The following is a 17,541-nucleotide window of genomic DNA, read 5'->3' as shown; positions in this document are numbered from 1 at the left end:
AAATTTTTGCAAACGGTGTCTACAAATGAACAAGTTGAATACAGTGAAATATGTGTCCTTTCAATCAGGATTCAAAGAAATTGCGTGAATACGAAAATATTTCGTTTATGCTGTAGTCACCGATTTAGTGCTGCCACTTGTCATAAGTGTAATCTTTATATATATATATATATATATATATATATATATATATATATATATATATATATATATATATATATATATATATATATATATATATATATATATATATATATATATGGTTATTGATACACGCAAACAAAGGGTTAATATGATAGTTCGTGCAAATTTCTGCAATACTTAATTATTCAAATTGTACAAACCCAGATTAAATTGATAGCAATTGAAGTATGATACATCTAATTTTTCACAGAATATCGAGAAAGATTTCTTACTCTCACTCCCAAATTTACTCATTTGATTTTTTTTTTTTTATCATAACAGTCCACAGGATGCCTTAATATGGTTTGAAATAGATCGCTGTAGGTCTAATCCATGTAATACAATATAATAGGCAATCATTTAAATCCATAGGCTGGATTTTTAATATGGAAAGGACTTAAAAATAACTTCTTTTTTTTCAGTTTTTGGGAAATAAGTGGTTAAGCTGGTATGTACACATGCTGCAACTACACATCACTTTCTTAAAACTAGACATCCAGACAAACCAAATGATACTATTTCACAAGTTATACCTCCAGTAGAAGTAACTCCTTAATTAGAGGCCTTTTTGGAGCCTTGCCCACTACACTATTAAGGGATGTGGCAAAAATGAATGGATTCTTCAAAACTTCTCTTTTCAACAGTTTGTCTGTAGCTTATGTGATCTTCCTATGCAATTCAGAACCAGACTTACAGAGAGAGGTAACAGAGGAGAGGATTGTCCTACCATGAGTCTTTATGGATCATAGGCAGTTAGATGGGCCATATCTTCATCTTTTGGCATCAGCAGAACTGCCAACCAAATCAGGAGTAGGTGGTGGAGGTTTAAGCATAAACGTGCCTCCAATACATACAATCATGATCTTGATGCAAAATGGTTATTAAAACTACATTTCTTATAAATCAAAATACTATTAAGGTCTGGCAAAATACAATATCACAGGGAAGGCCTAGCAAAATGGACACCATTCTGGCTTTTGCTGATTGCTATAAAATTATACTTTACATAAATGGAAAAAAAAAATTGAATATATAGTTTTGTTTCCCCGTCAAGGAATACTTTAGGCAAAAACTGTAGACTTTGTACACAATTCACCAGTCACCATGAAATCTGAATATTAGATACACTCTGAGGCTGATATTCTAGACACTAAGAAATACTGTAAACTTAAGACTAATTCCTAAAATCACCATACAAATCATAAAAGTCAAAACTGTCACTGAGTTCATTTATCTGTGCACGAAGTGTGGGTGGAGGAGAGTAATCAAGCCAGTTGGTCCAAGAGTAGCCCCAGTATTTGGGGTTGGCTTTGGGGTCCCAAGGCTTATTGCGAGGAGGCACCACTGTGGCATTGTAAAGTTTCAACTTAGCTCTTAGGACATTCACATGTAAAGGATAGGCTGTGGCTAGGTTATGGTATTCACAGGGATCACTTGGGATATGGAAGAGACAAGGATGCTCCTGAGAGTTGCAGGACAGTGTAGCATTCTTTGGGACAGGCTCACAATGTACCTGGAAGCAACATTAAGGATAAAATGTAAAAAATGATAAGAATAATTTTTCACTAAAGCAGAGAAAAGACTTCATAAAAAAAATATTATCTTGCAATGGAGTTGCTGATAACAATGTTTAATCTATAATGAAAATGAGGTGAAACACTATAAGGCTTTGTCTTCTCATATATTGTAAACCCCAGTTTACTAAGCAGGAAATAAGCATTGGTTGCGGTCATAACCAGAGATATGAACTTACAGACCAAGCACAAGTGAAAGACTAGGAATCCTGCCATCCTCTGTGTGTGTGTGTGTGTGTGTGTAAATAATAATAATAATAAACAGTTTATTATTTAGGCAGTTAACAAACTGAAAATGTACATAGGGGGTGGGGAAATACTTAACATTAATCCTAAAGGTAAGTCTAATCTAGAAGGTACTATTGATTGATGGCTCGCACTATGGTGGGAATCGCACTGAGTCTGTACCAGTCCGTGAGCGGCGCCTTTAGGGGCGTTATCTTGTTGTGGTGTCTGGTGGCACAGGCTGGGGCAAGGCGCGTCAGGCGGCAGCATGTTTCTGAGACGTGGATGATGTGTGTGTGTCTGTGTGTGTGTGTGTGTGTGTGTGTGTGTGTGTGTGTGTGTGTGTGTGTGTGTGTGTGTGTGTGTGTGTGTGTGTGTGTGTGTGTGTGTGCATTTACCTAGTTGTGGTTTATGGGAGGGGAGTAATCTCATAGTATCCTGTCTCTATATCTATCCAGTTTGGTCTTAAAAGTATGGACAGTTACAGTACTGACAACATCTTCACTGAGTTCATTCCATTTGTTCACACTTCTATGAGGAAAACTATACTTCTTGATGTCTCTTCTACAGTTAACTTTCTTCAGCTTCTTACTGTGTTCCCTTGTACTCTGTGTGTCTAAATTTATAAAACATTTTTTGTCCACATTTTTCATACCATTTATCATTCTACAGATGTTTATTAAATCTCTCTCTCTCCTATTTTCAAGGGTAGGAATTTTCAACATTCTTAATCTCTCTTTATAGGCTGATTTGCTCAACTCTGGAACCATCTCAATGACTGCTCTTTATACTCTTTCTGATTTTACAATATTCCTCTTTGTAAGAGACCACACCACTGCCACATATTCCAATCTTGGTCTTATCATGGAAATCAACAACTTTTTTATCATTCCTTCATCCAAATATGAGAATGCCATTTTTACTCTTTTTAACAAATTCATCGTCTCTCCAGTAATTTTATCAATGTGTCTGTCCGGAGTCAAATTTTTAGTAACTGTTACTCCCAAATCTACTTCCTCTTTTGACTTTTTAACTTCACACCATTTATCTCATAATGATATTGTATTCTTTTCTTACTCTTACCAAACTCCATTACTTTACATTTACTTAAATTGAATTCCATTTGCCAAGATTTACTCCATCTATTTATCTTATTTAAATAATCTTGTAGTACCATACAGTCATTTACATTTTCTACTTTTCTCATCAGGTTAGCATCATCCACAAATAAGTTCATATAACTATCTATTTCTCCTTTATGTCGTTCACATATATTACAAACATTATCGGTCCCAACACTGACCCTGTGGGACACCACTAGTTACTTTCAGCCAAAATGAATTTTGGTCTTGTATTACAGTCCTCATCTCTCTATCATCCAGATAATCCTCCATCTACTCCAGCAGTCTTCCTCCAATTTTTCAGTAATTTTTTATCTTCCATAGCAATCTTCAGTGCGGTACTTTGTCAAATGGTCTCTTCAAGTCTACGTAGACACCATCCACCCACCCGTCTCTCTCCTGCACAATATCGACTACCCTTGAATAAAAGGAACATGATCTTCCCCTCCTAAATCCAAATTGACAATTTACCAAAACTTTATCTCTTTCCAAATGTTCCATCCATCTTTCCTTTATTGTTCTTTCACATAGTTTTCCTACAACACTAGTCAAGGACACTGGTCTATAATTTAGTGAATTTTCCTTATTTCCTCCTTCGAATATTAGTGTAATATTTGCTCTCTTCCAATCTTTTGGTACTCTTCCCTGTGATAGTGATGTCACCACTAAACTGTGAATTTTATCAGTCAGCTGTTCTCTACATTCCTTCAATATCCAGTTTGATACTCCATCTGGACCAGTTGCTTTATTTACATCAAGTTCTTCCATCATCTTAAGTATTTCCTCATAACTGACTGGGACTGTACTTAGTATATTCCTCACTAACTTATCCCTTCCAGCATCAAACTCCCCTTCCACAGTAAATACGATCTCAAACTATTGTTCATAACCTCCGCCATGTCCTGTGTATCCTCATAGTTTAGTATTTATTACACACCTCAGACTGAAGTCTCAGAGATTTCATGTCAGTGAATGCCTCTGGATAGATGGTCTTGATGGCTTTGGCAGCTAAAGAATTTTCCACTTGCTCTAAAATTACATCAAGCTGAGTTTCAGGTGCTGTTTCATTTCTTCCACTTGGGCCAAACCAAAAATCCCAGTGATGACCAAAAGCCTGAGGATCTGAAAAAAGATAAATAAATAAATAAAATAAATAAATTAACTAATTAAATAAATTAATTAAATAAATAAATAAATAAATAAATAAATAAATAAATTAATTAATTAAATAAATAAATAAATAAATAAATAAATAAATAAAATACACAAATAAATAAATGAAATATAAATGAAAATATTATGTATTGTAATAATTACAATAAATGAAGAACTGATTAACATATATATTCTGGCTTTGGGAAACTGGTGATTACCATTTTGGCATTATCATAGTTAAAATCCATCTGGATGTCTCTACATTACATTAACTTTGTTCTCCCATTCTGCATACATGTATAAAGGCTAAACTCTTACTGTAGAGAAGCTTCCAGTCTCCAATACGAATAGCAGCACTGTTTAATTTAGGATCTATGTTCACCAGAAATTCAGTGCGAGGTGAAGGATGATCTTGAGTCAAGGTTTCCCACAAGTCTAGGCCATCTATAGATTCTAGACTGGATGGGTCTCCTCCTGTTGATAAAAATGTTGTTCATGGAGTAGGTAAAGTTACCTCTGGGTAGCTTAAGATAAATGCACCTTACTTTCTTTAAAACAAAAATATCCTGACACGAAACTTGACAAAAGCTTTCAACAGCCAAACATACAATCCATGATTTATTACTTCCATGAAAATTTAGGGTGAGTATTTGTTTTCTGCTTCATTTTCACAATTCAGCAACATTTTTTGTAGGACTGTGGAGCTGTCTGACTTTCTTATCCTGTATTTCTAAACAAAATTGTTTTCTGCATTTATTTCAATGAAACTGTGGGTACAATATATTTTACTTGCCTTTATAATACTATATGATTTGATGCTTTATAGTGGTATTTTGATACTGTTAATATTTAAACAGGATAAAGATCTGATGCTGAAACTGAGAAACTTACCAGCAGCAGAGATTAATGTGGGCAGCCAATCAGTTATGTGGATCATCTGATGTGATACTCTGCCAGGATTGACAATGTGAGGTGACCACAGGAGCCCAGCACCACGCACTCCACCTTCCCACACAGATGCCTTGACCTACGAATGGAGAAACATTATTCATTGCACTAAGAATGTAATTCACAGCTGAGACTACTGCAATACAATGGAAACAGTGAAAGCTCCACTACCCCTCTCAGTGGCCAGTTTGAGGCAGCATTCTGATTGAAGCCAGCTGCTGGTCCACCATTATCAGTGGAGAAGAGGATGACAGAGTTATGAAGCATCTGATTAGCCCGCAGTGCCTCAACCACTTGACCTACTGACTCATCCAGTTTCCAAATCATTCCTGAAATTATAATAATTTTCTTTAAAAACAGCCAGCACAAGTTCATCAGAATTTATACAAGTGAATAAAAATGTGGGAGACTTGAAGGAATTAGATATTGGATTTTGGAGGCTAGAACTGATGTACATATATGGTGCTCCTAATTAATGGTAAGAAAAAAAAAAATCATACTTATTAATCAATAAACAAAAAAAAAAAAAAAAAAATAGTCTGAAAAATAGGATGCTCCTCTCAAGTTGCATGTTATATGCACACCGTATCTAAAATTCTAAAGTTTCATGCTGATTCCTAAATTCTTCCCATCCTGAGTTTTATACATTTACTGTGCAAGTTTCATAATGAACATCATTGCATATCATGCCAGTCAAATTTGAAGAACTTTAGATAATATTATAAACTTTACCAATAAATTTACCTGCAAACTTTCGGCGGTTTTCATCCTTAATGTAAGTAAAGTTGGCCACAACATCAGCAGGAGCTTGCAATGGAGCATAAGGATTTCCAGAGTGGACAGCCAGGTGAGCCAAGTATAGGAAAAGAGGTTGTGACTTGTTGTGCTGCTTGATCACATTCACAGCCTCCTCTGTGAACAGATCTGTAGCATATTTCCCTGCAAGGGAAATTCAGATATCTATCATATGCAGTATATCAAAGGAAAAATGTGAGCAATAAACACTTGAGATATTTAGATTTCATAGCATATGTTGAAAGGTCTGAATATGAAAAAAATTATACACTGACTCACCATATACATCAGAAGCAACATCCATGTTTCTTCTCATATCATATCCCCAAAAGCCAGGCTGATAATAAACAATCACACTTTAATTAACCTATACATAATAAAATTTTTAATCTAGCTAATTGTTTTTTGCAGCACATCTCATTTCATTTACAGTCAGGAAATCATACCATCAGACTTATGAACTTCATTTGAATGGATTACATCTCTGGAGCATATAATGAAAGAAGAGCACAGAAATGCAACAGAATTTGATTGATGGGATACAGTAAAGCCTTGCTAAGTCAGATATCAGTTAAATCAGATACTTTTAAGGGAAGGGGAAGGACCTGTATACAGTGAGGAAGGTGCAGCATGAAAACCTCAACGAATCTCTTTTATAAATGGTATGTGCAAAAAAAGAGCTGAAAGGGTAACACCGAATGGGCTGGACATCCAGCATGCTTGCTAAACATCTTGGGGTCAAGAAATTTAAATGCAGTGCTGGATGGCTGGCAGTTTAAATAACTAGGATTTTCAGTCAAATCAGATTAACCTTCCCCCCAATTAATCTGACTAATCGTAATTGCAAATGAGACATATGTAGAATAAAAGACAATGGTCTTGAATCCAAGCAGTTGAAATAAATTACTTGAGAAATGAATGCCCTAGTTGTTTCCCCAAATAGGGTCCAAAGTGGTAGTGAAAAACTGACACCTCCCTCTTGAAAGAATTCAAGTCATAGGAAGGTGGAAATACAGAAGCAGGCAGGGAGTTCCAAAGTTTACCAGAGAAAGGGATGAATGATTGAGAATACTGGTTAACAGAAAAGGTGTGAGAGAAAGAAGAAAGTCTTGTGTAGCAAGGCCGTGAGAGGAGGGGAGGCATGCAGTTAGCAAGATCAGAAGAGCAGTTAGCAAGAAAATAGCGGTAGAAGTGCAACATTGCAGCGATGAGAAAGAGGCTGAAGGCAGTCAGTTTGAGGAGAGGAGTTGATGAGATGAAAAGCTTTTGATTCCACCCTGTCTAAAAAAGTGATATGAGTGGAACCCCCCAGACATGTGAAGCATACTTCATACATGGATGGGTAAGGCCTTTGTACAGAGTTAGCAGCTGGGGGGGGAGGTGAGAAAAACTGGTGGAGACATCTCAGAATGCCTAACTCCATAGAAGCTGTTTTAGCTAGAGATGAGATGTGAGGTTTCCAGTTTAGATTATAAGAAAAGGACAGACCGAGGATGTTCAATGTAGAAGAGTGGGACAATTGAGTGTCACTGAAGAAGAGGGGATAGTTGTCTGGAAGGTTGTGTCATGTTGATAGATGGGGGAATTGAGTTTTTGAGGCAATGAACAATACCAAGTTTGTTTTATTGGATTTTTGTTGCCCTTGGCTGGTGTCCCTCCTATATAAAAAATAAATGAATAAAATGAATAAATAAATAAATAAAATAAAAAAAATGAAGGTAAAATTGATATACCAGGGTAAAGGAATAAAATGTGGACTGGTTGAAAGAATAAAGCACACAGGATGACTCATAAGAATAATAGATATATTAGTATGGTAGACTGGTAGATAGTCACAGATGCATAAGGACAACCTTTAGTGAAATAGAAGGATGGAACTGAAACATGTAAGGAAAATCAGAGCATGCACAAGCAGGGAAAATGGTGACTCTACTGTCACAACCATCATCTTGAAAGACTTTTTTTGGGAATAGGAACTGAATATACCAAGATAAAGAGACAGATAGATACATATATAAAACAGAGAGGCAGGTAGATCAAAGAAACACTATCATAATCAGATCAGTCTCCAATATAATCAGCCACCTATTTAGGTTTTACATACAGAACAAGAAATATTAAAATGTGCATTCAAAGTAAAACATACGTGTTCAAAAGATGTATAGTCATTATAGTCTATCCGTCCGGTCCAGTATCCAAAATGGCTATTGAATCCTCTGAAACATGGAGTATAGTCTTGTTTGAAGAAACCTAAATGCCATTTGCCCACATGGTGGGTCACATAACCGAGAGTCTTCAAGCGTTCAGGAAGAAGAGTCTCACTCAGACTAAGACCATATGGCTGAGCTCCACCTATGGTATAGTGATACATACCTGGCACAAAAGAAAATAATAATGATAATTCAAGTCAGAAAGTTAGCTTTGTTGTTATTGTTGTTTTCCCAACATGAAAAAGACAGATGCATATTCCTCCATCTATCAACTCGACACAACCTTCCAGACAACTATCCCCTCTTCTTCAATGACACTCAACTGTCCCCCTCTTCTACACTGAACATCCTCGGTCTGTCCTTTACTTATAATCTGAACTGGAAACTTCACATCTCATCTCTAGCTAAAACAGCTTCTATGAAGTTAGGTGTTCTGAGACGTCTCCACCAGTTTTTCTCACCCCCCCCAGCTGCTAACTCTGTACAAGGGCCTTATCCGTCCATGTATGGAGTATACTTCACATGTCTGGGGGGGTTCCACTCATACTGCTCTTCTAGACAGGGTGGAATCAAAAGCTTTTCGTCTCATCAACTCCTCTCCTCTAACTGACTGTCTTCAGCCTCTCTCTCACCGCTGCAATGTTGCATATCTAGCTGTCTTCTACCACTATTTTCATGCTAACTGCTCTTCTGATCTTGCTAACTGCATGCCTCCCCTCCTTCCACGGCCTCGCTGCACAAGACTTTCTTCTTTCTCTCACCCCTATTCTGTCCACCTCTCTAATGCAAGAGTTAACCAGTATTCTCAATCATTCATCCCTTTCTCTGGTAAACTCTGGAACTCCCTGCCTGCTTCTGTATTTCCACCTTCCTATGACTTGAATTCCTTCAAGAGGGAGGTTTCAAGACACTTATCCACCAATTTCTGACCACTGCTTAGACCCTTTTATGGGACTGGCATTTCAGTGGGCATTTTTTTAAATTAGATTTTTGTTGCCCTTGGCCAGTATCCTTCCTACATTAAAAAATAAAAATAAATAAATAAATAAATAAACAAGACAACAGCAACAGAAATACTCACAAGACACAAGTCTCGTCGTCATCTTAAACAAGTGGGTGTAAGTGGGTAAGACTACATGAATGCACACGCACAGTGGTCCTAGTACTTCAGTCCAAGCAGAGAAGGCAAAAATAACACTCAGACACAAAAAACAAAGTTATAAATACACAAGCTCACAACACAATCCTACCCCTTCCTGAGACATGTGGTCATAGTAATCTTCATGGCCAGTCCAGTACCCAAAATGTGATGTGAATCCCCGATGTGTAGGGGTGAGCTCCTTAATAGCCATACCCAGGTGCCACTTGCCCACCATATGAGTGGCAAATCCCAGCTTTTGAAGGTACTGTGGCAGAAGCTGCACCCCAAGAGGTATCCCATATGGCTGAGGCCCATATATAACATCGTGACTTAACCCTACAAAAAATACATCTATTAGTCATGCAAGGATATAGATGCATACTGTACTTTAAAACTATATCACGCTCATTACATTATCATCATGCCTATCTTGAGGGCATCTAAAAGTCAGAATCCCTGTGAAATATGGCATGGCTACACTCAAGCTATGTATGGGACAGAGTGAGTTACACAGATGTGGTAGATAGGGAACAATACACTAAAAAGATTTCTTATTTGAGCTTATAAAATATATGCATGTATATGCATGTATAAATATGGGCATAGTGTTGTAAAATTTTAGTTAAAAATGTTAGGCTGATGATAAAACTTTGGCAAGAATTTATAAAGGTTTGAGAAAATGTATCTTTTTTTCATTAATTAATTTATTTTTTCCCCATGAGCCACCTCACTTATTTGATAGAAAGCATTACCAACAGTATACACAAAAATTAAAGCCACATGGAACTTAACTCCACAACTCACACTTAGTAGAGCATTGCCTTGGTTTTCACACTGCTATGGTAGGTAACACAATTAAGCAGGAATACCAATAATATGGTGCTTACAAGTAGTACATGAAAAACCAGAGTACAAAATTAAATTGAATCCTGTCTAGTGAGTGCTATTTTTCTTCACTACATATTCTGAGTTCTATTTTAAAACACTCATTGTTTAACAAACATTCTTATAATTTCACATGAACACAAATCTATCTGTTCAGTTTCCTTACCTGTGTGTATTGGATGCTTCCCAGTGAGCAGAGCACTTCTGGAAGGTGTGCAGATGGGCTGAACATAATAATTCTTCAGGATAACTCCAGAATAAGCCAATGCATCAATGTTTGGAGAGGGGATTTGAGTTGAGCCATGGTATCCAACATCATTGAAGCCCTGTAAATATTGATACATTATAACTGGTCCACTTACTACTCCTAGTTTTCTATGAACCTTAAAACATAAAAAAGTAATACAAAAACTTAAACCAATGATAATTAAGAAGTAAAGTTGTGGTCGGAAGTCTAGCAACTACTGACTGAAAGAAAAAAAAAAAGTCCCAAAATTATCTAGGGACTTGAGATTCATTATGGTCCCAACATCTAAGGTGCTGTCTTTCTGTTCTCCTTGTCTGGGGTTTGATCCCCAGCTGTGGGCTCTAATTTCAAAAAATTTATCTTGGCCCCTAGCTCCTGGAGAGCTATTACATCACTTTCCACACTTACTTCCACTGTGTTTTGCCAAGCAGAGGAAAGGCACTAAACACACGGTAGTACACTTTGCACGTACTATGTTACTCGATTAAAGAACACCCATGGCTGGAGGTGTATCTTTATTATTTAACTTCCTAACTTATGGAAGAATGTAATATACCAGATTGATGGTGGTTTATAGTGTCAGCAGCAATTCTCTAAAAATGACGAATAAAAATTGGAGTGCAGTTAAATTTTGTGCAGTAAAAGCAAAAATTGAAGCCTGCATGTTTGCCTAGTCATCAGATTTTAAAGTCAGCCTATTTAATGGATATACAAAACATTCCAAATACAGCAATAATGCAGTGACAAGACAGTCAAGGATGATCAAAATCCATTTAAGTCAGCTTGGTTTCATCAGTAAGAGTTTGCTCACATTTCCACAAGTTTCATAACAGAGATTCAATCCCTGGCAAAAGCCTCTCAAGATGAACTTATCCCACCCTGAGATCAATTCTTTCAGTATTTCCAAGACACTCCAAGGTAGGGCATCACACAGCAGACACCTACCTACTTTCCTCTTTAACATAGTTTTGATATTTTCATCAAATAAGATATACTATGGAATCCAGTAGCTTACTAAATCATCAGCCAAAATGATGATAATATTAGGCTGCTGGTTGTGTGCTGTCACATACGTGGCCACCAGCAGCAGGGCCACAGTGAGACGGCAAAGAAAGGCACTCATGGTGACGGAGCACCTGTCCAAAAGAGACGGTTAATTGTTAGTGAGACGAATGATGCTTCACACGTTTCAAATTACGCAAGGCTACTAATATATCTGGTATGAATAAAATATTCTTCTACAAAATGTTGCAATTTATCTTATTTGAACTTAATTTACCCTTTGAAATGATCAGTTCTTATTCAATACTTCTACCTGACATACTCTAGAACTGCCTTCGTGTCTTCAATTTGCAATTTCAGCAGTCAGAAATTAATATGTACCTAATAACACCAGAAAGAACTTTTAAAGATATTCCTCAATCTGACTGCCCTGGTTAAACTACAGAGAATTGTAGCTTCAACCTGTAATTCACGCATTCTGCTTTAAGTAGCTTGATGAGGATGAGGCCTCGAGTCACCACTAACATATTACATGGCATGCTTTCATAATTTTACGGTATAAGATTAGAAAGTATCATTCAATTTACCTTATAGAAACATCACCTGAAAGGTGGCTTTTGGATTTGCAACGGCACTCCTTGACATACATTACACTATGTAACACGATTTTTGTCTTTGACAAGCAAGTGTTATTTTCCAACTCTTTTCATTGAAAAAAAAAAAACAATAGAAAATATCCATTATTCCTGCCAAACTTTGCTTTTGGGGCTTTTATTTATTTTATCTTTTTTTCCCAAAATAGCCAAATTTCACTATTATCACCATTTTTGCGCAGAAAAAAAAAAAAAACACGTAAATTCAAATGACACAAAAATTTATTTTAAAACTCCTGAAACAAATTTCTAGGATTAAAAATGAATAGTTTTTTTCCTTGATTTACGTGAATACAATAAATCACTTTCACGTATGAGACCCCATATGTAGTTTACCATCATGTTTTCATTGAAGGATCCCTGATATCTCTTGGTGGAAGCGCTCCCCTTGTTCCTCTGAATATGCTCCCATACTCTCCTTGAAGTAGTCGAGGTTAACATCTAGGATATGGACCTTCAAGGATATTCTGCAGCCCACCTCACCATAGCTTTTCACTAAAGCTTCAACCAGTTCTATATAGTTATCAGCTTTTTTGTTGCCAAGAAAGCCCTGTGCTACAGCAATGAAACACTCCCAAGCTTTTTTCTCCTTTTCTGTGAGCTTCTGTAGAAATTCTGAGCACTCTACAATTTTCCTTACTTGCGGTCCAGTGAAGATACCAGCTTTTACCTTTGCCTCTAAAAGCTTAGGAAAGAAGTCTTGAAGATATTTAAAGGCAGCATACTCCTTGTCAAGAATTATAGCAAACTATTTCATGAGACCCAGTTTAATGTGTAATGGAGGAAACAAAACCTTTTGAGGATTCACCAATGGCTCATGTTTGATATTGTGTGCTCCCACTGTAGTGTCAGTCCTTGGAGGCCAGTGCTTTCTCTTTCATACGTTTTTCCAGATGCTATCACAGAGAACTTCTTTGCTCTTATCTTGATGAATTGGCCACATATTTAGCAGAATGCATCTTGAGAATGATTGCATCCTCTTGATGCCATTTCACCTCTTATGATGTGTCTTCTCAGACAGCCAAAGCAGAACTGATTGGTGCTCTGTGTGTGTGTGTCTGTGTTGACTGTCATCCCAAGGGGGATGGCTTGGGCCTTTAAGCCTGGAAGGCAGCCCAGAAAAACAGCAGAGTCTGGTCATGCAAGGTGTTGCATGAATCATCGGCCTCCGAGGACCGCGCGCCGAGGCCGCGACGCACTGGATTGGTGCTCTACAAGGCCCTACTTTTGTATAATCAAGCAGGACTCTAAAATATTCTTAATCTTTCTAGAATGTGTCCTAGAATGTTCTCAGTCTTTCTAGAATATTCTTGAACCTACTTTAAAATATTCTGAATCATTCTAGAAAATTCTTGTAGATTCTAGAAAATTCTTGATATGTCTACATAATTCTACTGTATTCTAGAAAGTTATAGAATATTCTGGAAATGTTTACAATGAATAGAATGTTATAAAATGTTCTATAAACTTGTAAAAGTGTCTGGTAGAACATTTTGGAAGATTTGATATTTCTGAAATGTAAGCAAATTCTTCTAAATAAGAGAAATTTCTTGCCAGATCTGGTCAGTTCAAAAATAATCTTATTAAAATTGAATATCTTTAGAACACTTTATATTTTCTTTCAGCGTTTTAACTTATCTGCAACATTTCAAAAGCAATTGGATAAGCAACTGAAATTTTGCAAAGATTTTTACCAGACATGAAAACCATTAGTAACCCATACTATAATGAAATAAGGCAAAGATGTAAATTCATTGTACTAACCACAAAAGGAAAGTTTTAAGATCAAAATATTTATTTTATTTTGTTTGGATGGAAATAACTGGAAAATTATGGTCTGGCGCCAAGAACAAGATAAAAGTTAAATTCTATTACACAGTGTTATTGTACACGTTGCTTGATCTTAACTAAGGGCTCGTTTATTAACTGCTCTTAGATCTACCCAGACCAAACGAGATCAGTTTGCTTTTGTCTTTGATTTAAGTTTTGTCTTTAATGTTTTAAGTTTCTTCCCTCTTATTATGCATATTATACATTTCGCATATCATTTCTTTATATTGTGGTGCAGGAAACAGGGGCGGTGGGATTCCCTCAAGAAGTCTAGACTCCGACTCCTTGAATTCCCTACTCCCCACAAATCCTGGTGCTCCTTGCAATCTTTGTTCTTACACTTTCAAACCTTAGTCAAAATTTATTCCTTTTTACACTATCATTAAGTGGGCGCAACACCCATGTGTGGCCTCCGTGGTCTCAGTATCGAAATCAGTCAGGTCCAGAGAATATAGCCTGGGACAAATAGAATAGTGTTGGGAAATGTTTTAGTAATAACTATTGACTGTACCATTATACACGGTTAAGAAAATATTTAAATTTACCTATTAAAGTTTTGGAAAATAGACACGGAATTGGTTTCTTGTGGACTATACTATAGCGCATATCTTGACCTTTTCCTGACCTTTAATCCTTCTGCTTATACTGTTATCCTTTCTTCTCCGTTGGGCTCCTTCGATCACAATCTCATATCTGTATCTTGTCCTATCACTCCAATCCCTCCTCAGGATCCCTCTAAGCGGAGGTGCCTCTGGCATTTTGCCTCTGCTGATTTTCCTTGGAATGACTACTGCTTCCGTGTCATAGACCCGTCTTTGTGTGGCGAGCGCATAACAGAGGTGATAGTATCTGGCATGGAGGCGTACATTCATCACTTTTTCTCGACCTAAACCTTCCAAACCTTGGTTTAACACTTCTTGTTCTCGTGCGATACATGATAGAGAGGTGGCCCACAAAAGGTACTTAAGCCTTCCATCACCAAAATTTCATGCACTTTATATTTCTGCCCATAACCATTCCAAGTCTGCTCTCTAACTAGCCAAAAACTCCTTCATTAATAGAAATTGTCAAAATCTTTCAAGATCTAACTCCCCTCATGACTTACTTCTGGTATCTAGCCAAAAATATATCCAGTGACTATGCTTTTTCTTCTTTCCCTCCTTTATTTCAACAAGATACACCACTGCTATCACATCTATCTCTAAAGCTGAACTCTTCACTCAAACCTCTGCTAAAAATCTGCTCTATCTTGGATGATTCAAGGCTTGTTCCTCCCTCTCCTCCACCCTCTGACTACTTCATGCTACCTATTAAAATTCTTCGCAATGATGTTTTCCATGCCCTCGTTGGCCTAAACCCTTAGAAGGCTTATGGACCTGATGGGGTCCCTCCTATTGTTCTCCGAAACTGTGCCTCCGTGCTTGCACCTTGCCTAGTCAAACTCTTTCAGCTCTGTCTGTCAACATCTACCTTTCCTTCTTGCTGGAAGTTTGCCTACATTCAGCCTGTTCCTAAAAAGGGTGACCGCTCTAATCCCTCAAACTACCGTCCTACTGGTTTAATTTCCTGCCTATCTAAAGTTTTTGAATCTATCCTCAACAGGAAGATTCTTAAACATTTATCACTTCACAACCTTATATCTGATCGCCAGTATGGGTTCCGTCAAGGCCGCTCTACTGGTGATCTTCTGGCTTTCCTTACTGAGTCTTGGTCATCCTCTTTTAGAGATTTTGGTGAAACTTTTGCTGTTGCCTTGGACATATCAAAAGCATTTGATAGAGTCTGGCACAAAGCTTTGATTTCCAAACTACTCTCCTGTGGCTTCTATCCTTCTCTCTGTAACTTCATCTCAAGTTTCCTTTCTGACCGTTTTATTGCTGCTGTGGTAGACGGTCACTGTTCTTCTCCTAAATCTATTAACAGTGGTGTTCCTTAGGGTTCTGTCCTGTCACCCACTCTTCTTATTATTCATCAGTGACCTTCTAAACCTTCTTCTTGCCCTATCCACTCCTACGCTGATGATACCACCCTGCACTTTTCCACGTCTTTTCATAGACGTCCAGCACTTCAGGAAGTAAACTTTTCACGCAGGGAAGCCACAGAACGCTTGACTTCTGATCTTTCTGAAATTTCCGATTGAGGCAGAGCAAACTTAGTATTGTTCAATGCCTCAAAAGCTCAATTCCTCCATCTATCAACTCGACACAACCTTCCAGACAATTATCCCCTCTTCTTCATTGACATTCAACTGTCCCCCTCTTTTGTCCTTTACATATAATCTGAATTGGAAACTTCACATCTTATCTCTAGCTAAAACAGCTTCTATGAAGTTATGAATTCTGAGACGTATCCGCCAGTTTTTCTCAGCCTCCCCAGATGCTAACTCTGTAAAAGGGCTTTATCCGTTCATGTACGGAGTATGCTTCACATGTCTGTGGGGTTCCACTCATACCGCTCTTCTAGACAGGGTGGAATCAAAAGCTTTTCGTCTCATCAACTCCTCTCCTCTAACTGACTATCTTCAGCCTCTCTCTCATCGCCGCAGTGCTGCATATCTAGTTGTCTTCTACCGCTATTTTCATACTAACTGCTCTTCTGATCTTGCTAGCTGCATGCCTCCCCTCCTCCCACGGCCTCGCTGCACAACACTTTCTTCTTTCTCTCACCACTATTCTGTCCACCTCTCTAATGCAAGAGTTAACCAGTATTCTCAATCATTCATCCCTTTCTCTGGTAGACTCTGGAACTCCCTGCCTGCTTCTGTATTTCCACCTTCCTATGACTTGAATTCCTTCAAGAGGGAGGTTTCAAGACACTTATCCTTCAGTTCTTTACTACCGCTTTGGACCTTTTTTCTGGAACTGGTATCTCAATTGGCTTTTTTTTTTTTTTTGCCCTTGGCCAGTGTCCCTCCCCCCTCCAAAAAAAAAAATAATAATAATAAATGAATAAGTAAATAAATAAAATGGTATGGAATTTGTGTGGACCAATGAGTTCGAAAGTTCTTTATTGGAATAATATGTAAAGGGTAATAGGTATCTGTGGGATCCCAAACAGCCCAAGTATACAAAACAGACAAAAAAAAAAAAAAAAACTCTCTAAGCTTAGTTCTCGCAAGAGTTTGTAATAAACACTTCTTGTAGTACAATAACCACGACGATTCAATATCACTCTTGCAGCTCTCAAAAAGACTGTGATGACAACTTGACAAGATCAACAAAATTCGACATCAGGACGAATACATGAACACATCCTGTAGTAGCAACAGTACTCATTCCACCACCTTGACCAAGAAACGTATAAGACTTAAGACGGGTTCACACTTGGCAATTCGATGCTGAATTGCCGACACAAGCCGGCAATACCTGGCAATAAATCCTCCCAGCTGGATGTACGTTCACACAGGTGGCTGGGAAGGGGCGGCTGGTTATCGAAAAAAAGAATATAAATGTAGCTGCCTGAAGGCAGCTACATGGTGATACGAATCGTTTATTGCATTCGGTCAAACCTGAAGACATACATAATAAACATAAGGCGTGCGTAGCACTACTAGCCATTAAGTACTGTATCAA

General features: G+C 37.5%; 1 protein-coding gene across 7 annotated transcripts in view; it reads right to left on the bottom strand.

Moving 5' to 3' along the window:
* Window positions 1–1,075: 1,075 nt before the first annotated feature.
* LOC135101484 (arylsulfatase B-like) overlaps window positions 1,076–17,541 on the bottom strand; it is a 22,138-nt gene continuing 5,672 nt past the window's right edge. For 2 of the 7 annotated variants that reach the window (XM_064005512.1, XM_064005505.1), the window contains exons 2-11: window positions 11,500–11,620; window positions 10,404–10,563; window positions 9,462–9,688; window positions 6,281–6,338; window positions 5,951–6,145; window positions 5,378–5,535; window positions 5,150–5,285; window positions 4,577–4,732; window positions 4,041–4,225; window positions 1,076–1,696 (exon numbers count right to left, since the gene is read on the bottom strand). In XM_064005512.1, the coding sequence (XP_063861582.1) occupies window positions 1,358–1,696; window positions 4,041–4,225; window positions 4,577–4,732; window positions 5,150–5,285; window positions 5,378–5,535; window positions 5,951–6,145; window positions 6,281–6,338; window positions 9,462–9,688; window positions 10,404–10,563; window positions 11,500–11,607 (1,722 nt within the window). In that variant the 5' untranslated portion in view covers window positions 11,608–11,620 and the 3' untranslated portion in view covers window positions 1,076–1,357. Of the gene's footprint in view, window positions 1,697–4,040; window positions 4,226–4,576; window positions 4,733–5,149; window positions 5,286–5,377; window positions 5,536–5,950; window positions 6,146–6,280; window positions 6,339–8,147; window positions 8,375–9,461; window positions 9,689–10,403; window positions 10,564–11,499; window positions 11,621–11,808; window positions 11,833–11,948; window positions 12,029–12,073; window positions 12,188–17,541 lie in introns of those variants that run through there. The other 5 variants (XM_064005509.1, XM_064005510.1, XM_064005508.1 and 2 more) reach the window with 5 other exon arrangements.

This window comes from Scylla paramamosain, chromosome 6 (assembly GCF_035594125.1).
Source record: "Scylla paramamosain isolate STU-SP2022 chromosome 6, ASM3559412v1, whole genome shotgun sequence".
In the NCBI taxonomy this organism is placed as follows: Eukaryota; Metazoa; Arthropoda; class Malacostraca; order Decapoda; family Portunidae; genus Scylla; species Scylla paramamosain.
The sequence above is the reverse complement of the archived record's forward strand: the minus strand, read 5'-3'. Positions and strand labels throughout refer to the sequence as shown.